The 25,546-nt window shown below is 32.9% G+C and overlaps 1 protein-coding gene across 2 annotated transcripts in view; it reads right to left on the minus strand.

The window, feature by feature from the left end:
• LOC126857932 (acetylcholine receptor subunit alpha-like) overlaps positions 1-25,546 on the minus strand; it is a 151,439-nt gene that overhangs the window by 6,494 nt on the left and 119,399 nt on the right. For both annotated transcript variants that reach the window (XM_050607844.1, XM_050607845.1), the window contains 4 exons: positions 21,734-21,870; positions 1,424-1,570; positions 742-900; positions 122-362 (listed from right to left, as the gene is read on the minus strand). In XM_050607844.1, coding sequence (XP_050463801.1) covers positions 122-362; positions 742-900; positions 1,424-1,570; positions 21,734-21,870 — 684 coding nt within the window. The remainder of the gene's footprint in view (positions 1-121; positions 363-741; positions 901-1,423; positions 1,571-21,733; positions 21,871-25,546) is intronic.

Consider the following 25,546-nt stretch of genomic DNA (forward strand, 5'->3'; position numbering starts at 1 on the left):
AAATAAATAAAAAAAAATATTAATAAATTGTTTTTATTAAAAAAGCCGATTCTTTATATCTTTTGTATTTACTTCTTTTTATTTGTTTATTTACGTTTTATTTATTTTAATGTATTTATACCTTAGTCGAATCTTCGAGCATTTTGGTGTGCTCGGCGATGAAACGCACGCAGATGCAGGATCTGTGCACTTCCGGCGGACAGCGAGAGTGCGAGAAAGCGGGCGGACTTCGGAGCACGGGACTTTTGACTTCCTCTATGCCTCCGTCTCCGGAAACCGAGAGATCCTCGCACTCGGTGTGCAACGGTAAAGGAGGACCGTGAATTAAGCAGCTACCTCCAAACCTCGCACCGTCTGTAAGACTAAAGCGAATAAAGGGCGAATAATATTGTTAATATTATTCGCGCCCATTAATGCTCATATTTCTCCAAGTATTGTGCAGTATTTTTATTCAACATATTATAAGAACCAAAATAACTTATAATTTAATCTTAGATTAAATTTATGATTAAAAAAATAATTTATAGAAAAAGTTATATTAAAACAATTCCTAAATTTAATATAATTACATAATTTTTAATTATATAATTTATTGTAATTATCTTCTCTTTTTAAATTTGCAATTATAATTCTTTACCAAAATATGTCAATGTTAATCTGGAAAGAATTTGTAGAACAATATCAAGATCAAGGGTAATTACAAAGAGATAATTACAAAGCGTTTCATATTATTATAAATACCTGGAAGGCGAGAGGTCTTCCTTTGATGGAGGACGGCTGTGGAATCTCTTGGGTGTGAGGTGCTCCTCACTGTCTTCCTGAGTCGATGGATGGTAAGGATAATAGCAGGTCTTCTCTTTTCCCCTGACGGTCCTCATTAACACTCTACCGGAAGTGTACCTGTAAACGCAGACAATCGGACGCGCAGAATTTTAATTTAACGCGCGGGTGTCGCATGTGTTCTAAAAGCGGCATGATGAATGACTGACTGATGATCATTGTCGAGACTAAAACACAAGGCACACTCGCGCACCAAATATATATAACATGTAATTTTTATGTAACAAAACTCTTGTCTATTGATTTCTGTCGCTCGTGCAAATTTAGACGCTTTAAAAGCACTGCTCCGACTTTTTTGTTCGCGTACTTTTTAATCAGGTTAAAATCGATTTATTCTTTGTAAAAATATGATATTTATTTAGATATTTGTAATTTTTAATATTAAATCTATTGATAAATAATTCTAAAATTAAAATTTTTTCGAATAACTAAGATGAACACAAAAAAAATATTTTTAATAATTTTCAATTTTAAATTCCTTAAAATAAATGAAAAGAGAAGAATACATATAAAATAATAAATTTGTTTATATCTTTAAATAATAAATATGTATTCTCTGATTATATTTGTATATGTGCGATACCTGTTCGCTTCAAATTTATATTGAGGTCTTCTCATGACTAGAAGACGCGGAAGAATGTGTATAAAAACCCTCTTCACCCAGGGTGCCATTTTGTGCGTCTGTGGCGAACGGAAGTGAACGTTGAGAACGACTACTGTAACACAAATACTGAAAAAAAAATAAAGAGAGAGATCATTCAGTTGTGTTATAATCGTATAAAAAGTGTGTTATTATATAATGTACTTTGTACATTTGAAACTGGTTATCTCAAAACCTATGGAACGTATCACAATCATTTTCATCTCACTTGAAGATAATTTAATTCTCCACAACTTTTATTTCGGTAAAAAATATTTTTTTTTGTTAAAAAACGTGTACTTTCCCTGATATTTGTAGATTTTAGGAAAACATTTTTCGACCCACGTTTATACGAAATTTTTTGTTCAGAATTAAATTTATAAAATCTCAAAGTCTGACCGCAACGTTTCGGCTCACTCTGTATATATAAAGCAATATTTTAAATAGTAGATGAAAATTATTGATTGCGTAGAGTTTTTTCTTTTTACTAACAAAACAAATTTATTGCATATATCATAATGTGAATATTACTATAATTCCAAACTCAAAATTAACATATCTTGTATCCATTTTACATAGCAACGTAATCAGAAACGGATTGCAATCTACGAATTTTAATAGACACTCTAATTAAATTTTTAATAAGCACCGCTTTATTATGATAGAGATTTTAATCCAGCAGAAAAGAAATCTTCCTACGCATGTATACAGAGTCGTATATATGGTAGATTCGTATCACTGCAATTATAATCAAATATGCTCTTTATACTCGATGGTTTTATTATATTAATAGGGAATGCTAATTTCTACTAAAAAAAATATCATAAAAACATTTTTGATGAGTAACGTATTAATTTGCATTTTATATGATGAGCTGTCATAAAAGTCCGGTATGTTTTCACTTTTAATAGACTAGATTTTTCCAAGATGTCAAAACTTGGAAAAAAATGTTCGATTCATCTGCGAGCTCATCTTGTCGAAGGAAGGCAAATTGCCATAACGTAGAATCGGCACCAGAGAGGCAGAACGAAATGTAAATCTCACGAGATCATTCATAACGCAGATCTGTTCGACGATGGGGGGAAATCTGGCTGACCGGTTGGATAAAGGACAGACCGCGATTTAAATTGGATCCATTTCCTTTGACACGACTTGGAACCATTTATAGATTCGGACTACGCTGCCGCAGCGACGTGGGTCCTCGATCTTCTCGTTCGCTTTTTATCATTCCTGGCGAGCTCGCGCATTAGTCATTCCCGGGCAAAATGCGTCATAATGTTCGCGCATTAGACGTCCTCGAAGTCATCTTCGATCTAAATGTGTAATCCCGGACGATAGATAACGTGACAAGAAATATATTTCCGGTAAAATATCAAGATAAACTTTAACATTTTAATATAAATTATTATTTGAATGCTATAATAAATATTTCTTTTATATAAAAATTATTTTTATGTAAAATATTAATTTGATTATATATTTATGTATACTCAGATTAAAATATTCTATCAATTTCAGCGCATTATATATTAAACAAATAAGAAGAAGATGAAATAATGAAATTTTTTATTGTAATGAAAAAGAGAGTTCTGCAAAGATAAATATGTAATTGTAAAAATGATGAATGCTACTCGTGGAATTTGTCGCAGTCTAGTCAGCGGAAATTTATAATGATGTCGAATCAAAGAACAAAACAATCCCTTTGAAATTTTGATAAAGAGAAGGTTTTATAACAGAATGTGGCAGAGATTGTACCTTATCGAAAAGATAAATTTTTTTTTTGTGAATTTTGGAATTCAATTTGTTTTAGAAATTTGATTAAACGTCTCTCCTTTTTTTTTTGTAATTTTTACATTTTTCATGTTATGCATTGTGATGACAAAATGAGGATTCTAAGATTCTCTGCTGTTCCAAATTGAATAATTAAAAAATATTAATTTGTTATTTATTTTCTATTCGCGCAAATTTCCTCGCGTTGGTATTATGTCGCGATATTCTTTAAGTTTTCAATCAAATCAGTAGCTTAAGACAGCTATTAGTATCTCGATATTTTTTTTTTTTTTAATTTATATTTTTCAATCCGCAAGTCCGGAATCAGGAGAGGAGCGCAACATCCGAGCGAGACGCTGTATGTTTCAAGATTCGGCTCCACGGGTGGTTGGTGCCCACCCTTGGCGAACACTGCTACTGATTAATGTGTCACACCTACTGCATCCTTGCAACGTTCAAAACTATTAGGAGGTTTCCTCACACACGTACGCCCAGATTTATACGTATACGAGAGGGCACGTGGCTTCCACTCAAACAACAACCCGCATGCTGTCGGCCGCAATTCGCCAATTTGCTGACTCCTTCGTCTTCAAGGAGACTCATCGCTTCTCTCTTCGTTGCGCAAGTAGATCATCGATTTGCTGCGTCTTAAAGCATGAGGCTACATGCTCCAGAAACATGTTCAACATCCTCTACGTCGATAAATACTCGAGACTTCCTTTCAAATTCCAAATTAATGGATTTCAAATGGTTTCGATCTTATCCTCGCTTTTCTCGTCGCGCTTTTTTTTTATGTTTATTTTTTCATATGCGTGTAAAATTTTTCATTAAAAAAGATATTTAAAACATAAGAGAATTAATTCTATAAAGTATATATAAAATAATATTAAAATATATTCTTTATTCTCTAGGATTTTGAATTCTCAGTATTTTTAATTAAGAAAAATGTTTATAATTCGTGCAAGAAAAAGTTCCATCATTGAAAAAGACTTCACCTTTATCAATGCATTTATATTGTAAAATCGGAATCTTTCTTAAAGAGAAGATCGAATATCAAATATTTTCTTGAAAATAACGGTCGTTGCGCACATTGTTACGCTTAATCGATTTTTTGTTCCTTTTCTTTCTTTGATTCTTCTTTCTCTTTCGAAGACTAAATCCGCCTCAGAGATAAGTAATCTTCATCTCGCGCTCATCGCGGCTCGACTTGGCCGCGTAATCTAGAGAAATATTGCAAATTTGAGAGCTATCGGGAAGTAAAAAGCCTTTCGCTGTTCCAAGGCACTCACGGACGTAGAATGAATCGTGAAATCACAGGACGATCCTTTACTTCCCTACCGATTTTCCAAGAAAAAGACCATTAGATCTCGGATGCGCGTAGTCTATTGCTCGCATTTGCCAGTGTATATCTAACAATAAGAAGAACAAGAAGAAATATGCTTCTCTATTCTGGTGTAACATGCGCTGAGCTTACACGCTTTTTTTTTTTTTACAAATGACATGGTTTAAAGCCAGTTATTTACATTTCGCATTTCGTTCAAAATATCCCTCTTGAGTTAAAATGAAATGTATATTGAAAAATTCTGACAATAAAGGAGCATATCTTAAAGAAGACGTACTCAACTTTTTGCTACATTACCTTTAAAAATTTAAATGGTCACCTGCTTTATGCATAAAGCTCTCCTAGCAAGAAAAATAATGACGCGTGATTTTTTGACGAAACGCAAGCACGTCGAAGAAAACGCTTTCGATTCTCGCTCTGAATTGGCTGCGTCACGCCCGAGAAACGACGTCGTACAAATTTGCTTCATCATCGTCGGCCATCAGTCACGAAGAGAAGAATGTTACGCGAGATGGTAGCGAGGGTCCGGAAAAGCTTTATAAAAAATGTAGAGAGAGGGGTGGGGATAAAGGGGGATGCGCGAGAAATGCGATGGTTTAGGAAAATGGATGCGACGGAAAAAAACGCGGGGCGGTTCAGAGCAGCAAGAGCGACGACAATAATTGCGACACATCAAAATTATTCTATCGTTATTTATAACTACCGCGTTATATGTTCCCAACAATCTGACAGGATAAAATAAAAAGCGGGCAAGTAAGAGAAATTATTCTTTCTCCGAAAAAAAAACTGCATGTTCTCAGGGAAACAACGAACGAGAATTGGTAACTGCGAAGCTATAATAGGCTCCAAAGCCAGGTCGAGCTAAACAGGATGTAACCTACATCCGGATGATGTATTATCTTGGTACATTTTCTTCGTCGCTCTCTCCTTCTCTCTTGAACTGTTCGCTCTTTCGAATCGAAATATTTCTTCCCGGACCGTCCTCGTGGGCTTGACCTACTTCGCGTATTCTACGTACCATTTTGCGACCCCGTTCATCTTCGGAGATGGCGACCGCATGAATCCTAATCACGTTCGAAAAAGTCGTTCACGTATCTCGAGCACGTAGATCGGCGAATGACCGGAAGAGAGGAACTCTATGGCGTCTCGCCTGATCGAACAGCAACCGTGAGTTTCCATTGCTCGTAATCGTGAGATGACTCTCAAGAAAGTTTCCGGAAAAAGGAAAGAAGTAGAAGAAGATAGATAAGTTGTCGCGTATACCTTGTTTTTTCCCACTCGTTAACTTTGTTATATCCCGCCAGAAGATGCGAAAGAGCGATTAAAGTTATCGCTATCGAGAGCGAGCACCTTGAGACTTGTAGTGCACTTTGTAAACTACAATATATTATTCGTTGTGTTTTAATGCAAGAAAAAGATGATCTCTTGAAACTTCTTGGAGAGCGCGAGAATTGCGGTGATAATACAGTAGAATAAATAGAATATATGTATATAATATTATAATATACATATAAAATAATTCGTATGTTTCTGAAAATAATTTCAGAGACTCAGAAAGGAACAGTAGCATTTAAGAAGCAAAATATTAATTAATGTTTAAATGACAAATATTTTTCAATTTTTATGTACGCATTAATTAATTAATATCTTTTAATTTTTTTTTTTCAATTTACAGATTTAATATTTAAAAGAAAAGAGCAATCCTTGAGACAGTAAGCTTTGTGGATATCTTGAAGATGTATATATTAGCAGTATATTTATTACATTTCTATTGTGTTTATGTTAATCCATCCAAGAGGAATTAACTTTCTAACACATGGCTGTAGCAGTTTCATTTAAATTGTACGTTTAACGTTTAAATTAAAGTAAAGTTACTAAGTGCGACTTCCCTCTCTCTCTTATTAGTGGTATAAGCGTGGTCTATACAAAAAGTTTAATTAAAGTTCCGAAACATGCACAAGAGAGAACTGTCCGTTTTTGAATCGAATGATTATTACATCGCGAACAGTGAACCGAATTCTATTTCTGAATAGAATCTCAACCAGCGATGTAAGGAGTGGCCGTGTTTGCTGATGCTCGCGTATCCGCTGTTATCCGCTGGCAAATATTGAATTCGCAAATGAAACGTAAACGTATTAATTCGGGTTAATGCATTCCGGTTGGTGTGGTCTCGAGGTCTTTAGCGGAATTATTTATCGATCGCCGCAACATCGTTGGAAATTGCAACGTGCCTTACGGAATTCGTTATATCACATATGTACAATTGAACATGCGAAAGAGAATGTAAATTTCTAGTTTCCAAGAATATTCCTCAATATTATCTAATCATACATTGATTATGAAAAATTTGTGCTATTTTATTATATATTTATTATGCACGTGTGCACACGTAATTTTTTAACGCGACGATAATTATTTTATTAAATCGTATTAAAGAATATTTTTTTTTTTTTCAATATATTTTAGACATATTTTAGAATACAATAATCTGAATATCTTAAAATAAAATATATGATTTTGAGGACTTGTTCTATTAAAAGGCAGGAAGTGGAAACCTGGACAGTGAGAATTTTCGCTGCATGTAACAAGATCGCGCGGAAGATTCGCGTTTCAAGGATCGCAAAAGTTGGGATGGTATTTCCCTCCCGCCGATTTAATGCGTCGATCGGCATCGTAATGGGCCCCGCGACCAGAGTCCGAGTTCCGAACTTGTTTAAAGTCCGCGGATACAGCCCTATCAGTAATGCGAGCACGTACAAACTTTCTCGCCCGCTTTCTTTTTGTCTCCTTTTTCCGCGTTGTCTGGCCGGGGAGACAATGTATCGGCTTCCCTTTCATCCCTTTCGCGTATGTACGGCGTTTCTTCTACCATTTTTCACATCGACGATTCGAACTGAGTCCCGAACTTGTTCGAAATATTTTTCTATGGCCGGACTCTGGATGGTCATATTGGACGCCCCGCCGGGCAATAACGTTTTTCAAGCCGGTCTCTAGCGCGGTAATAAATCCCACATATGATCATCCATTGAATATTTAATAACGTGTTCAAGCGCGTTATCGTAATATCGATAAAGATCGCATAATTCCATTTAATGACATGCAGGGTTCTCATATAAAAATATTGATGTACCATTCGATCGCAAAATTTTATACGGTATAATACAGTGTAAAAGTTAAAGGCAGAATATATCCCGATCGTGAGCAAAAAAAAAAATTATAATTTATTAATTGTTTATAGTTAATAAAAAATTCGAAAAAAATCTGTATCAATGAAAAAATACATCTGTTAACGTTAAAATATATCTTTCTTGTAAATGTGAGATTGCTAGAACTAGAGGGAAACATTGATCATAAAAATTCAGTTGCAAAGAATACAGTTTGTTAATGAACAGAGTGCTGCGCACTATAAGACCTGTATATATATATTGTTATTCATGCACATTTATCATAAATCTTCTTGTCACGAACCAGTATCGAGAAAAGTGCTTCGTCGTTTTATTCACTCAATCACTGTAGCTGGCATCTAAGAAGAACGATGGCTATTTGAAAAAGAGAGAAAGAGAAAGAGAGAGAGAGAGAGAGAGAGAGAGAGAGAGAAAGAGCATATCATCTTTTATTCTTCATCTATTTGCTCTATCAATCCGCATTCGAATTTAACTTTCTGTATCGGTTGTCTGTTAGATTGCAAAAAAATTTCCCATAAATATATGCGTTCTTCCAATTTTCATCGGCAGATATTTTTAGAATTTTTCGGTAAGAATTTTTCACGTCAAGCAGCGCTATTATTTTTTAGCATATTATGAATACTTTAATTTATCAGTTCTTCTAATGTTGATAAATATTCTCACAAATTTTTGATACATATCGATATCGTAATTGTATTTCGATATCACTATTTAATTTGGAATAAAATTTCCAAAACCAAATGTTCGGATAGTTTATATACATTTTTTTTTCATCGTCTTTAAATCATAATTACTATATATAATTGTAATACATTTTTTCGTCTTTTTTTTTTTTTTAAGACAAGACACAGACTCTTTTTATGCTTGAACGTTTTTGTCAGCGAGTGTCGCTTTTAAGATTCTCGAAAGTGAATCGACATTTGCGCCTCTTCGCCTTTCCGTATTTTGACATAAGGATGCTGTCGCACGGACGAAACTTTTAATAGAGAAGCTGACATCGCTGCCGTTTACAAGCGTGACAAGTCGAAGAGAAGAGCGGCACTCAAGGCGATGAAATTTACTTAGCAAGAGTAACGACATCACTGTCCACTCGGAAAAGGTACTCGGCGAATAGAGATGCAAGATTCAAAGCGGTGAACTGGAGCGAATCAGGTATTAGAGAATAGAACGAAGAGACGAGAGAGAGAGAGAGAGAGAGAAATTAAGATGTGCAGATCTAAACTTAAGATGTGCATTCGATTCCAATTCATAACAATTAATATTTACAAATTTTTATTCAAAATAATTAATAAAACAAAATATTTGAGATAAGTTGTAAATAATTTAGCTTAAATTTTGAAAAATGCTCGTATTTTATTGTGTAAACAAATTTAAGACTGTAAATAAATATATAATAAAAGAGAAATTCATGCGTTTTATTTTGCTCTCGTTATTTTACATTCGTTATTTGTTCAGGCAATCGAGTCGACTATTTTATGATTTTAATATCATTATATTCTACTCACTGAGTTCTAAAAGATGGATAAATATATACTTTGCATCCGTTGATATATTAAACAATAATATATCACATTATAAAATTAAGGATACTAACATACATCGTATTATAAAGTTCGTCTTCGATCCCTCTTCTAACATATATGCTTTTACCATGCGAAGGATTCATAAAATAACGACATATAATATTTATATATGAAAAGAGGGAATACTTTACAAAAGAATCCCAGAGGAAAGCTAAAATTTGCGTGTAAAAAAATTCATCAAATATGCATTTACGAGAGTTGATGGTCCGTCCTCGCTAAAGTGAGCGAGCTGTTTAACAAATTTATTACGTAAAATAAATTTTGTCAATAAATCTCACTGTTTGCTTTAATCGCGCATAAAGTTTAGAATGACGTTAATATCCTCATGCTCATAAATTTTCGTGCATATTTTAGCACTCGTTATCGCGCGCGTTAGCGAAAACAAGAAAATTTGCGCCTTCTACTTTCAGAGTATCATTAAAGCCGATTTTCAAATCAATTCGCATTAAAGTATTAAGATCGCACATGGATTCGTCAGGCGATGCTCTGTCATAATAGCGCGAACAGAAATGCAACGCTGGTGTATCGCAACGATGGGATGCATTTTCCATCATGGCTGTAAACTCCGACAAGTTACGCGATTTTATCTCGGGGCTTCCATTTACAAACGTCCATTTGCATCTCACACACGTCTATGAAGAGCGCAAGCACGTATCACATTGCCATCAATTAGGAAGTTTTATCAATGCTTTAGCATAGTATTTCGCAAGCAATATTTTGCAAATTACCCCGCGAATAAAATCGTCAAGTTAAAATATAGTTGTGTTAATCCTTTCAAAATAATTTCTTTTTATTATTCTAAATTTATAAAAGGATTACCTTTTTTGCAGAAATTAAAAGTATTAATTGTAATTTTACAATTCATGTTTTCCTCTCTCTTGATTTCATTTGTTATAAAAAATTGATAACATTTTTTTTTTCACTCCGCTTAATGTGCTTGCTGGATTGAAATTAATGCTTTGTAAATTGCGTTCAAAATGAATTTTTGTTGACAAAGAAGATAAGTCTAGCTATTCTACATAAGTGTTAATGTTTCTTAGTAAAATAAATCAAGTAGAAGAGAAGAGCGCGAGGTGACAGAATTTAATTGGCTTGCCAGATTAATGCCATTATTACCCACTTGGGCGAGTAGAAAAGCCCCACGTAAGGAGAGACAAGTGACAACTCACGCGAGTGTCATCGACCCTAAGGCGAGTCTTCGCGATATTAATATTTGCGCGAATGTCTTGACATGATGAATTAGCAAGATCCTGTCAAGCTATGCTTAGATGACACGTATGTGCACTCTGACTATTTTTAGTGTTATAATTAATTATTCTTGCATGATAATGTTATATTACGAGTATCTTAAAAAATATATGTATATTTTTTTCTATATGTTTCAATATCAATGTCTATAGTAATATTTATTATAATTTCTTATAATTTTATATAATGCATACATATATATACTCTTAACATTATTGAAAATTATGTAGAGTGCTTCAAAGTTTCAATTGTAGCAAAGTTGTCAATAATTTCATCAAAATCAATAAATTTTTATATTAGGAAATTTTTATAAGGAATTACCATAAGTCATTTTTATATTATCTTAATTTTTGCATTCAGCAAATGCCACATTTTTGCTTCAAATTGATTTATTATTAACAATATATTTAACACGTCATATGTCAAATAAAATTTGTAGAGTGTTTTACATGAATTTTATAAAATATAATTTTGCAAAATAATTATTTATTAAATGTTTAGATATCAACAAATATCTAAAGAATTATTTATTAGAATTATACATTGCGTTAGTAAATAATTTATTTTGCCCAATGAGAGATATTTACAATATTTATGTATTTATATTTTTGTATATACCATATGAAGAGGAGATTATAACAAGATAAAACAAAGTACTGAAATATTAATTAGTTTTATATTTCGAAGATCTGCTAAAAACTTTACGCATCCAGAAAGGAATGCGACGGTGAGCATTTATTTCGAGCAAACTTTCTTAAGTAATAAAATGCTTCTTCAGTTCCTTTGCGACGAAGCACTCACATAATTTTCGTCGAGTTCCGTATTAAGAAGCAGGAGAAAATTTAATGGCTCGGTGATTCAAAGGGCTTCTGCAGCTCGGGGCAAGACATTCTCTTAACTTTTGTTTATACAGTTGCAACGTTGATTTCCACTATATTAAATGCACATCATAAGTGCCCCCGATGAATAAATGCAACAAACATTTATTTCGTTTCTCATATAATTTAAAAAATCGTCTTATAAAAACATTCTTTATTGCGGAATTATATATCGCTCTCTTTTTCAGTTTTTCAGATACTTTAATCTTTTCAGCAACAGTTTGATTATTTCATTTAGATTTTTTACACAAAACTCATCAAAGATAATGTACAATTTAAATATTCTCCATCACTACGTGTACGTATTTTCGAATTTGGTATTAAAAATATGACCATCTACTTTAAAATATAATTTCCTTTTAACGCGCTCGCGTAAAGAAATTAACATTTGTACAACTTCCGCAATAAACAATTCAAATATTAAGTTTTGTTTTATATTTCTACATTTTGGTAGCGAGTCGGAGCACGTATATTGCGGAAGTACAATATCATGTACAGAGCGCATTTCGGAAAACTCGTATCTCACGTACTAACACACGCTGACGCTTCTCCAGACGCGGCAGGATGGGATCATCCCTTACGAGTTTCGCTTATCGCGAAAAGGATTGCCGTGTCCCCTTGTGCGCCACGATGAGACGCGAAGGGGTGGTACCAGTCAACCGCAATCCGAGATAAACCTCGATAGCGGGGTGCACGTAAGGATTTGTAACCACCTATATATAGCTGCACTCCGCACGGATTTTCGGCGCTATCACTCGCTTCGAGCACTAAAGAACTTACTCGATAGCGGGACGAATTGCCGGAAAGTTTCTCCGAAAAACAAATTCCGGCAGAGATCCAAGAGCTTTACTATTGTTACACGCTATGAGTAATTGAACTTTCACGATTAAGTAAAACTATATGATGATTGCGCGATAATAAAATTGAGTGATTGTTAAGTATCGGATTTAGATACAAGTTAATTATATTTTAATATTTTTTAATGATTATTGAAAAGATTACTTTATAATTAATATATAATTAATTATAATTAATATAAGAAATATTAGCTGGACATTATTGTGAGAAAAATCACAGTACATTTTTCTATATTAAATTATTTAAATTGTATAGTATAAACATACGTAATACATATATGCTACACAAAAGAATGTACAGAACATTATATTTTAGTTAGCATAAAATATATTCCCGAATATAATATATCTTCTCTTCATTTTTATTCTCTTCAATCCGTGAAATCGGCAAATATCTGCCTTATTTGGAACAGCGAGCATGAATTGAAGTAGGACATTATTTCTATGGATATGTAATAATTTCAAAAATTGCACGCGAATGAAAAGCGCTTTAAATCATAAATCTGTTATACGTTGAAAAAAAAGCATTTCCGCCACTCGTTTTTATTTTCCAACTTTTCCGCACTAAAAATTGTTCGCATGGATAGCAATTTAGATTGAAAGTAACTCGTGCTAATAACTTTTTCATACCTGACGAGGAAATAAAAATAATGTTCAGAGAGTTCAGTTTAAATTTTTTCACTAAATATGTACTTCTTGATACTTGTGATATTTCTCATCCATTCGGGCATAAAATAAATTTTTTTAAGGATATAGAATGTTTTAAAATAAAGATGTTTAAAAAGCAATCTATCTCTAGATTATATCAAATAATTCTTTTAAAGAAGATTAAAAATGTAAATAGCTATTATATTTACAGTTATTTGACATTTCTCGATATTAAATACTTTTATGCTTTAAATTATACAATAATACCATTATTTTGTAAAATCTATTTAAGAATGCAAATTTGTGATCATTGATAGCTTTTTAGGTTTTATTTTCAACATTATTTTCTCACAATTTCTTTAATATTAAGAATATTTTTAAATAAAGCATATTTAAAGTACGATAATAAAATAAGATCTCATTAATTGATAAATATTTTTAATTCTTATTTTAAACGTAAGAATAATTTGACATCTTGAGAAAAGATCGACCAAACCACTGCCATTTTCCATTTAAAGCGTTTATCATTGGTTTCGATATCTTTCGTTTTACTTTTGTATGCAAAGGTTGCAGAGCCTTCGAATTCGACACGCCGATGCAACTCGCATGCATTAAGATGGTGCACAGAATTTTGATGGATATCCGGAAGAGCAAGTAGGGCGCTTTTGGCATCGTTGCGTGTCACCAGGGATTTATGTCAATCTTTCATGGATCCGGCATTATCTTGACGTTAACGGAATATATCCGGTGCTATTAGCATCAAATCTTCTGCGCGTCTCATAATAAACTCTTTCGCATTGTAAGAAATACATTTTCCAGATTGCATCCGAATATCATATTACGCAGAATGTTGCATGTACATTATATTCTGCTCAAATATATATAGATTCGGGAAAAATGTTTAAAATATTCATTGGAAGAAGAAACTTATATCTAAATTTCAGGAGAACAGCGTTATAAGCCCACTTTCCAACACAATTCTGCGCAATCTCGCATACATCGCGACTTGAGCCATTATGTCAATTTTAGTTTCCGCTTCGTTCCTACGACTGTAGAAAATATGACAATCCGCGCACTCGTGAAATCCTCTTTGTCGATTGACGCGAATAAAAGGTAATGCTCGCTCGAGTGAATGCAAAAGGCAACGTCATCTGCCAATTCTGCTATAAGAAATAATGGTGGGATGCATAATGAAACGCGGAATATAGAAAAGTTTTCGCGCGCGTACTTGACACGTCCGGAGGAGATTGTAAAGCTCAATTTTACGAGCTTTAAAGCCCGATCGGGTGTAATTATGGCCTCAATACGGGTTCGTAGTTATTTTTCGACCGTAACGCGGCTTCAGCGCTGTTCTCATTTTTTTTCAAGCTCTTTCTCTCTCTCTCTCTCCACCATTTTCCAAGCAAATTAAATTCGATTATTATTCGGTGCCTCCGCGAGGAATTCTCCCGTATATCATTTCCGTGCGCGAAAAATGGCACTGTAGGATAGATAATACACGAAGACAGATAATACAGGAGAGAGAAATTTCTTATTCGCCAAGTTATTTAATGATAAAATTGCCTTTCGCTTTTAAATGAGGATGAGAAACGCGCGATTGGGCGTCAATTAAAAACGTTTGATTAATCTTATAATAAAATTTACGATATTATAAAAAAGTAAGTAAAATTAATGCTTATGCCTGGAATTTTTCTTCATAATAATCTTGCCTCTTTTTTTATTTCTAAATTTCATTCTGTTTATCACCGTATCTAGAAGCCCAGTTTTTAATCTAAGTATTTAATCTGCACATTTGCAATCATAATTAAACATACGTGTTTTAAAAGATTTTTACTTATAATAAAAATTAGGTAAACATCTAATGTGTAATAAGGTGAGGAAAAAGCTTCAAAAAAATTCGTGCCTGAATGGAGAAAACAATTTTGAATTAGCTCATTTTTCATCATTTGAATAATAATTATTTTAATGGATATAGTCCGACAATTTTTAAAAATGTCTTTTTATTTATATATCTCCGAGAGACTTGGGCAATCTGATTAGAAAATTCCAGGTATAAGAAGTAGCTCGGGTACCTCGAGTTCGCTATGCTCGTACTCACTACTGTGAGTCCCTGAGGGATAATCTTTCTTGTCATAGAATAATATTTATATGCAGCCGTCTTGGAACTTATATCTTACTTGATAAATGTTACTTAACTTTTTATTAATGTTATAATTATGGATAAGCGTATAATGTTTTACTCACTCTTCCTTTTTTTCTCTTCAAAAGGGTTTTGGTTTTCGGAATAACCAACGTATTTCTTTTGAAATATATAAATATATAAATATATAAAAATAGATATATAATAGGAAGGATATGATAATGATACTTTTCCCAAGACATATTTTATCAAGCGTATCTCCTTCCCGATTTTGAGCGCGGATGCGTGACGCGATCGACGCACTTAGGCGAACCGGTGTCTCGATTCAGGAATCGTGCTACGTTCAAATTGGATTCTGTTCCCGTAGGAGCAGCCGAGGTTCGCGGTCGGCGAACGGAAATCTCCTAGCGCTCTACCTCCACCTTGCGCGACTACCGGCTGGAATTTCCAATTTAGCTGTCCGGAATAAGCAAACCATATTTAGAGCGGATCTTGCATTAAATCGGGAACATCTTGCGCGCTCCTTCTAGGCGGAACGGAACGGCATCGATTTTCGGCTTTGGAGAACATCGCGCATTTAACGTTATTATCGCTTTAAATTTTTCCAACCAAAGAATTCCGAGGGACAAAAAGTTCCTTATATTTCATACAAATTTCTTGAAGAAATGTCAAAAACAATCGTCCATTAATATCCGCTGTTATAACGCGCAGAATTCACACTCGTGACATATCAAATAATATTTCATATTTTTGCAAAAATTTAATTCCGGAGATAGATTCCGGACATGTTCAATTTATGACAGAAGTATTTCTCTGCAACTGCTTCCGATAATTCCGGCTATGAGGGCTTAACTTCACAATGACGAATGTATCGCAGCTGGCGGATATCCACAGAGCTATGTCAGATTCGTAGGAGAATCGTGAGAATTCTTTCTACCCTTCCATCAAAACTTCACGCTTTATGACTAGCGAAACGAGCTTTTCTCGGAAGTGCTGATATTGCGGGCGTCCTTTATATGAGACACAATCGCCGCAGACAATAGCGAAGTCTCGGTTCTGTTCTTTACTTGAGCTGAGATACTTCTTCTTCTTCTTCTTCTTCTTTTGCTTTCTTCCCCTCTTCTTTTGCTCGATCGGCTTTCGCACCCCCGATTCCCGTTTACAGGGATCAATGAGAAATTTTTCAAGATCGGCGAAATGATGGACGAAAGTCAATCGAGACAATTTCGTAAAGTTTTCTTTTGACTCCAAAATATTCAGAACTTCTCGACGCAATTTTTATAAAAGCACGTACGGTGAGTATAAATAAAATTCTCTACGAGAAGCAAATTTCGAATATATTCCGTTTCCGTCTCGTAAGTCCACGATTTATACGGGGCTGATTTTCTGGAGCGTGTTACGTAACTTTGCGGGACGGAAAGCGTCTGGTGCCGATTAATCTCAAGTATTTGTCGACGTAATGTCCGTCATATTTTTTTCCGAATACGTTCTACGTCGAATAAAAAATCGCGACGCTCGGTCTCGGTAAATTTGTTAATAACAAGCGAGCGAATATCAAGGCGACGAAATAAATTATACTTTCGTTTACGGCAACTTGCTGTCAGCTCTAAAATCTTGAGTCGAGATATAGGAACGGCGGGCCACTTGGGTTTGGATCGGGTCCAGGACGACTAGAACGATCGCAGTTGCCGCTGTCACCTTCTCTTTCCGCGCCATAAAGCGTATATCGCGCTTTGCCGCTTTTCTCTAAACCGTGGTGCTCACACAAGGGACCGCTAGATCTTCCATTACCACCGTTCCGTGATTTCCTGTCTTTTCCAAAATCGTTCTTTTCCGTTCGCACGAATGCCTCGGTGGATAACAGCGCGAAAATTTCCAGATGATTTTTAGCGAAAATTTGATTAATTTAGAGAAGTAGAAAGAGAGAGAGAGAGAGAGAGAGAGAGAGAATACAATCTTTTGAAAAATTTTTAGGTATTTAACAGCGTAATATTTAAGTTAAAATTTTTAGTTCTCCTAGATTTTTTAAATATTTTAACTTTGATTATTGATATCTTTTAAATGAACCAATGCAATATTCTATGAGGGCAATATTTTCTCGAAAAATGACATATATTGTCATTTTAGGAGCATATGTGAGTCTAATGAAGGCGTATAATAATCGCATGATTCTTTAATGCATGAAGGAAAAAAAGCGGAAATGTCGTACTGACTTATCGCCGCGTAGCGCAGGTATAGTCCGTTTTTCATCATTTTGCTCTTTAATCCTGTCTCTTTAGCTTGGCTGGTTCGAAAAAGCAGAGCTGAGAACATATCACGCCGTGGTGGCACGTAAAAATGGCGAGGTAGATAGACCGGCTCGTTTGTTAAATGTCGCCGCTACGAAGCCGGCAAATGCCGTCATTAATATTGAAACGAGGTCCCTTTGAAAAGAGGTTGCATGAGCGTGCGCGCGCGCGTGCTCCAAGCACTTTCAAAAGGGTGTGAATGCACATATTCTTGAAATTGATGCGCCGAAATGTCGACGACCGATTGACCGATATATACGAGAGGTGTACAAAAATAACACGAAAGTAGTATAGAAAAATAAGATTTCCTTCACTACTTGTATTAAATTATATAAAAACTTTTGATTTTTAATTTGTAAATGACACAATAATAAATTGTAGATATTCTCTAAAAAATTCTCAAAAAAATTGAGAAAGACAATTAAAAAAGTGTATCGCGTATACGCAAAATAGAATTTGCAAAAGAGTTGAAGATTAAAATATTTTAAACATATTGTATGTATATATACAAATACATATGTTAAACCTTTGACATAAAATTCTATTTTCATATAATACAAAACATATACACAATGATGTAATGATCAAAAAATGGAAAACGTGTAAAGACTCCGATCATTTTCATAATCACGAGCGCTTTTGTGAAAATATCAAGATTGCCAGCAGTAAACGTTGATCTGTACTCCTTTCTGACATTTTACGAAATTCGATTAATAACTCTGCGAATTTAATTATCGTTAGTATCATTGCCAGTGGATTATCAAAGACAAACATTACTTCGACTTATTGGTCGGCGACAAGCTCGATGATTAGTTTTATGCTTACTTAATCTGCGAGCGGTTATGAAATGGCTTCATAAATAAGAATGTCGCATTTAAAGTCATGTATGCTTTGCTTACTATACATACATATATAAAAGCACAAAATCTCCCTGCTTAAATTCAGAATTTTAAGAGAATTGTAAAATTAATTCGTTCCGTGACATGTTCCATACATGTTTCATAACGATAAGAAAAGTTTTTAAATCTTGGGGGGTTAATTTAAAATTATTAAATCAATTTTTTCATCACGCAAAACATCATGTTGAATTTTGCTGGACCCAATATTAAAATTCTTTGCTTATTGTATGCGATTCGTATATAAATATAATTGTGATATATCAATTAAAAATATAAATCTATTTTTTTTATTTGAAAATTTATTGCACGTTAATTAGAATATATCAATTCATAAATTAATATTTATTGTATATTATGGTTTAGAAACAATCGTCTTTATGATAAGTCAATTCACTTAAATATTTGTACGACGCAATGAGATAGCGCGTATGTATCATTTCTGCGATAACCTAGATACGAAAACAAAAAGCTTCTGCACAGTATCGTGATGTCGGATCTTCATCATCCAACGGATTTCGGGCACTCATTTCTGGTTAAAGCTGGTTAAAACAGGAAATGAAGGAACATACGAGAAAATTATTTTATACAATGAAAAATGTAAGATAAAAAATGTAAAAAAAAATCTCGTTAAAAATATATATCTTTAAATTTTACCATAATTAATTTACTATTCATTAATATGTTATGTTGTTTTAAAATATGAATTTTACATATATTATAATGTTTTATCGATTATTTATATATATTATATTAAATGATAAATTAATAATTTTATCAAAAAAGAGACCATCTCTCTCATTACATTAAATTGCATTAAAATATTTACCTTCAACAAAATCTTGTATTTTAAACAATATCTGATGCTGTTAATAGTACACATTTGTTTTTTCAATTTTATTTCCTTATCATTAACACACATAATAAATAGATAAATAAATATTTGTACAGAATGCTTCTTGTGTAAAGGTAGAGAAGATAGAGAAGAAAATAGATAGATAGATAGAGAGAAAGAGAGAGAGAGAGAAAAAAAAGGAAGTCTAGCATATCATATTCATCATCATTGACAAACAGATGTTGTCATGCAGCATATGCAGTTCAATTAACTTACTTGATATTAATTAATTATCTCGTTAAGTAATAGTTATTATTATCAATATAAAATGCGAATCGATATTGTAAATAAATTGAACGAGCAGACGTAATATTCATTTTTAAATATTTAATACTCCAATCGAATTTTGCTGCTTAAATTTTATCAGACATTAACGCATTAATATACATAACTGAATAATATTAATTCGATTAATTTTTCTCAAAAAGATACATACATATGCCATCGCATATTATTTAACTATTTAACATAAATTATTTAAAATTACAAAACTGCAAATTATGGTATGTCTCCATAATCGAGATTATCGATTGTCAACAAAATGAAGCGGATTGTGTATAAAGATAATCAGTATTATATTTTTCCCTTTTCTTTTATATAAATATTTGTAAACGGTTATTCGTCTCTTTACAAATTGGAAATTTATCGCTCCAATTTATTATTCTTCAAAATGCAATTTGTCCGTGTAAGACGACCATTTAATTTGCTAAACTTTTTTAGCCGTAGTGAGATTTCAATCTTTATAAAATACAAAACTTTCCCTTTTTCAGGAGAAAAGAACGGATTAAAGTTTAGATTAGTTAAGAGAGTACCGAGGCGGATTATTAGCAGCAGATTGTGGCACAAAGTGTCGTCAGCGAAAATGAGCCTTTGTCAGAATGAAAGCGTACACGAGCGAATTAACTCACGATGATTTTATATTTAGCTACAAATATCACTTCATACCATGATGCAATTCAACTTCTTTCACGTGGCATAAATTTAATTTAATTTAATTTTATTCTTTTCTCAAAGTTAATATAATATATACATGACTTTCTGGTTTGTCTTTATCCTAATGTACTCAAATTTAGGATACTTACCAATCAGCGAAAACATGTGTGACAAAATATATAATATATTTTTTTATAAAATATTTCTTTTCTATCTGTTTTACTTTTTAATGGCATAATTTAAAGTTATTAAAAAAATCTTTCATAAATAAAAAAAAAATATTAAGAATAAAATCTTGAACATTTTTACGTTTTTATTTCAAAATTTTTCTTCTCGCGTTATCAGAAAAATCTTACTTTTGCGCCGATATTTCTCGATGAAATCATATTAATAAGAAACACGTCATGAGGAATGTATGTGTATGAGATAAGTTTTGGGGTCAAAAAGTAAATCGAGGGGCTTGCTATTTATTACTTGCCTCATCGCACCTATTTCCGGATAATTCGAGATCCCGAGATACGCCCATTAAACACGCACAGATGCGTGGATGGATCAAATAAAAATAAGGCAAAATGAAAGAATTATGTTAGGAAGAATTAATAATTTGTATAAATAAACTTGTATAAATAAAATTAAAAAATGCTTTATTAAAAATTATCACGGACATATGTTCGGATAAAAAAAAAAAAAATCTGCAAAAATTTCACAAATTAAATAAAACGCATCAAATTTTTAATGCACTTTCTATAAAGTACAATTATTTCTTTTACATCTCATACGTTTGTTATAACATCAAAACAAAGCATTTATGTGAACCCATATTTTTATATTATTTTTTTTACTTATAAAATATATATCATCAAAATTTGGATAAAAAAAATAAAACTAAACAATTTAATTTAAAAAACGTTATATATTTTTAATCGCATTTTTGCGCTATTAAACAATATCTCTCTCTCTCTTTCTAATCGTAATTCGTATCTTTAGAGATCGTAACCAACACGCTCTATCATAGGTAAAGATCTGAGAATTGCACGGCTTAACGTTAAATGTTTCACGTTGGGGAGAAATGGAACGAACGCATTATGGAGAGCAAACAGCTGCGGAGGATGCTTCTACGAGTTGTTACGAGAATTAGCGTCCATTTCTAGAAAGCGGACACGAGAAAACGCGATTCCAACCCTCATCGTCATTTTTCCGTTTTTTGTCTTCCATTCGTAAATGCGAATGTCGTCGTATCGTCTTTTTACGACCTTCCGCACGGGAGCTATATTAATTGCTAGGAAAGCGTCGCTGTCGTGAACACGAACTGCTAAATCGTCGCCGAAACGTTAATCGATAACGTTGATAGCGTAATAACACGACAAGTAAGAAAATGCGAGCGAGGTAAGACAACAAAAAGTGTTTTTTCTACGATCGAAAATTGTTTCTCCACTGTGTTTATTTTATCACAATAACGAACGCAATTTCTTGCCTTAATTGCGCTGGATAATGCGCTAAATTTCGCGAACGTGTTGCATTATACGAGGCTAATCTTTTGTTGAAGTCCTTCGTCTTTTCCATCTTGCCATCATGTATCGGAACACTTACCTTATCGAGACGAGTATCATGGCGAATATCAGGTACTTTCCCAGCAACGGTACAACCAAGGATGTAGGCGGAATGATCTCAACGACCAACAGGAAAAACACGTGGAGACTGATGAGAATCGAAATGGAGAGCGTTACCTGGAATTGCAAAGTGTTCATTGAAAATTTTTATAAAAAAATATAGTAAAAATATTAGAAATAATCGGATTTATTTTTTATATTAGCGATAGGAAAAAAAAAAAAATTACAAAGTCTTCAATTATTTGTATCTTCTTCACACAATTCCCCTTCATAATATGTATATAAATATTTAAAAAGCTTTTTAGAATTTTTATAAATTTGCGTAGAATTTATGTGTTATAGATTACAAATAAGTAATTTTGTGTAATATAATAAAATGTAATAAAATATATAATACAATATTAATGATTTTATCTTTTAGTCCATATCGTGTTCGTCACGTAGAGAAAAAATTTATCTCGATCATGTTATGCTAAAAGAAGAAAATAAGAAGTAGGGAGTCCGAAGACACATGTTACTTTTCCTTCAGAATGTGTCCCTTGACAGGCGACAAATTCTAGGCCTATTTGAAAAAGGCAGGTAAAAGGTTGCGAAATAGTCAAGCAGAAAATTCGTATTTATGATTCGCGTAAAGAATGTACGAAGGAGCGAGAGTCGGAAGGATAAACGGGGGCTAGCCCCGTGAGATGAAACTTGAGCTCGTTGAGCAACAAAATTTATATGTATCCGTGATCCATTCATTCTAATAAAACTTGTAAACGAAAAACATCAAGTGTAGCATGTCTTATCGCATATTGATAATAAAAATAAACGGGAGTCTTATTGTATATTGATAATAAAAACAAACAAGTACGGGACGATGAGAAAAGTAAAAATACAACACGATTTTCTTGTTAGTAAATGAATAAATCAATATTATAATAACTTTCTAATTTATTTTGACATTATAAAACTATATAAACTATCTCAGTGTTATTGTCGAGTAATTAACGGGTACTAAAGTTTTCGCGCAAGGTAACTATTCGAAATAATGTACTTCGTTGCGTTTTTCTCAGAAAACGAACGTAGCATCTAGCATTGAAGGATACAATAGATACTGAGAAATGATACACGCGAAATGTCTACTTCAACTATTAGCTCATGCTGTTCTGTAAAAAGAAATCTGTCTAGATCGCAAAAAGAACTTATTCGATAGACGGTAGAAATACAGGCTTAACAAATAGTAAAAGAGAACACAATAGCATCGAGCAAAGGCAAGGTGCCTTGACAGCAAATTTGATAAAAAACAACTTGGCAAACTTCTTGTCAAAAGCCTGATATCTATTTCATCATTGATAAATTTAAAATTCCACTTGCTTTTTAAATTGAGGCTTTATTAGATCAATCGGATATATAAACAATAACATTTGTTTATATATAAACAATAACTTTGATATATGACAACAAACATTAATAAGATAACAATTAAGTTATCTTAAACGGAGAGTCTCTTTTATTTTCCTTTAATAATTTTCGTTTCAAAAATTCAAAGAAGAATAAGGAGATAAAATTTTATAAAATTTTTTCGTAAAACTCAATTATTTGCAAAACGGTATTATGAACATGCAAATATCAGACTGGATTAAATCTATTGTATATAATACACATTAAACATTTTTTCTGAGGGATTCATTGTATGTATGTGTGCGCATATTGTGGAAGTGAAAGGTAACCAGGTTAATGATTGCCTAAAGACTTCTTCCGTATAACAATTCCCCTGTGTCCGAAAGTCTTTATGTATTTATTTATATTGGATTCAAGTAGAATTTGAAAAGTCAAACACTTACTTTTCCAACTTTTGTAGTAATTTTTCCGACGTTAAATAAAATTTTAAGCAAAGTATAGTAATAAAAGAAAGATTTTCTAATAAGAGAATTTTTTTTCTTCAAAAGTAATAAATGTCCAACACGTAACACAATACAGATTTATATCATAAATATTATATTTTATTATATTTTTCGGGACAGAACAATGAAAGTTGGTTGAATAAAATTCCCATGAGATTTGAAAACGCGACGAAAAGCGGCAAATGAAAGAGTGCTTCGACTCTATTATACGATCAATTTTCTCTTTTCCACGCAATACTCGATATTTTTGTATACATTAAATTTAAAAAATAAATCTATTAATAACATAAATCAAGATATAAAAATTATATCTGAACTAGATTCAGTGATGAGTTTAATTAAAAGTTTTTGTCTGTGTAACATTGATATCCTTTGCAAAGATAAAAATTGTAAAACAAAATCGATTTCATATCACATAAGTTCTTTGATTCTGCAAACTTTCACAAGTCGGAGATCGTTTATCTGTCAATAATATCTGTTACAGAATTGTGGCATGTAAGCTTCAGTGAAATATAATTTCCAATAAAATCCCCGCCGCAAAGTATTTGCGGACATATAAACACATATAATTATTGATCTCAGTTTTCTTTTTTAATTGAATGCAACTGTATCGTAGATAAAGGCAACGTGGCTTTCCAATAATGCTTTGCGGCGTTTCAGGATTAATTTACAGCAGTGGTTAATCGTTACATAAAACCATTGACGTTGCGTCACGTCAGTCAAGCAGATAGTGTTTATGTCTCTCGTTTGAAAATTTTACTGCCTGATGTATAATATTTCTTTCAAATAATATAGCTATTTTCGCTGTGTAATGTATATTAATGAGTTTTATTCAAGTTTTCAATTTGTAACCAAATTTTGAACACATACAATTTATTTTATGATTCTTGATTCTATGATACTTGATGTTAAGTATATATTTTTTTTTTTTTTAATATACGTTTGCCATTTGACAAATTTTGTATGATAAAAAGATTTGTATATTTTTTTTATTTTTGATCATAAATATCTAGATAATGTTTTTTCAATAAAATGTAATAGATTGGTATAATCAAATACAGTGTTTCAATAATATTTATAATTGTTAATCTCTTTTATGGTAATCCCGCTTATGGCTTGAATATAAAAGGCATCGTTTATTTATTGCGCATTTTGCGCCGATTACGTGGAAATTTGCCGCATTCGCCGAGTAATAAAAAGCAGTTTATATTTTTTTTTCTAACCATCACGAATGTAGCACGATCATCGACGATGGCTCTTATCGAGAATCGAGTGGGCTCTTATTGCGAATTGAACGCAACGCGAGCGAACGCTCGCTTCATTTTTACTGCCGTTTCACCATTTGCAATAGCGTCTCGTAGCGATTAATTTAAAGGATCGAATACTGGTGCGCGATAGCGTCTATCGGCCTGCTAACCGTGTCGTCAGCTCCAGCGGCTTTCATCGATGCATTCGGATCGATAGTGCACCCGGTTACTCTTTCCGACCGCGCCTTTAATTATTGTCGACCACTCTTCACCTGGCATTTGCACGCTATCTTGTTGTTGTTTCTATGCAAAATGTTTGAGCAAACATTTCTCAATCGATTCTATATGATACTATAATTATTGTGCATATCAGGGAATATATATAGACCATCGGTTTTCCTAAAATAATTCTCCGTTTTATAAAATATCTCATCCAATCTGTAGTTACTTTTATATAGCGTTTTTTTTTTTTTTTTAAGATTGCTATTACATTTATCACCTTAATTATTCGTTCACGAAATTTCAGACTCTACCAAATTCTAAATATAATCTAAATTGTAAAAAAGCAAAATCACAAATTTGTCAGGAAAATCCACTTTTGGAAGGAGCATTTGATGAAACTCTGCTGCGGTTCGATAAAGGGATAATTTAGTTATTCCA

Source organism: Cataglyphis hispanica, chromosome 23 (genome assembly GCF_021464435.1).
Source record: "Cataglyphis hispanica isolate Lineage 1 chromosome 23, ULB_Chis1_1.0, whole genome shotgun sequence".
NCBI classification, from domain to species: domain Eukaryota; kingdom Metazoa; phylum Arthropoda; class Insecta; order Hymenoptera; family Formicidae; genus Cataglyphis; species Cataglyphis hispanica.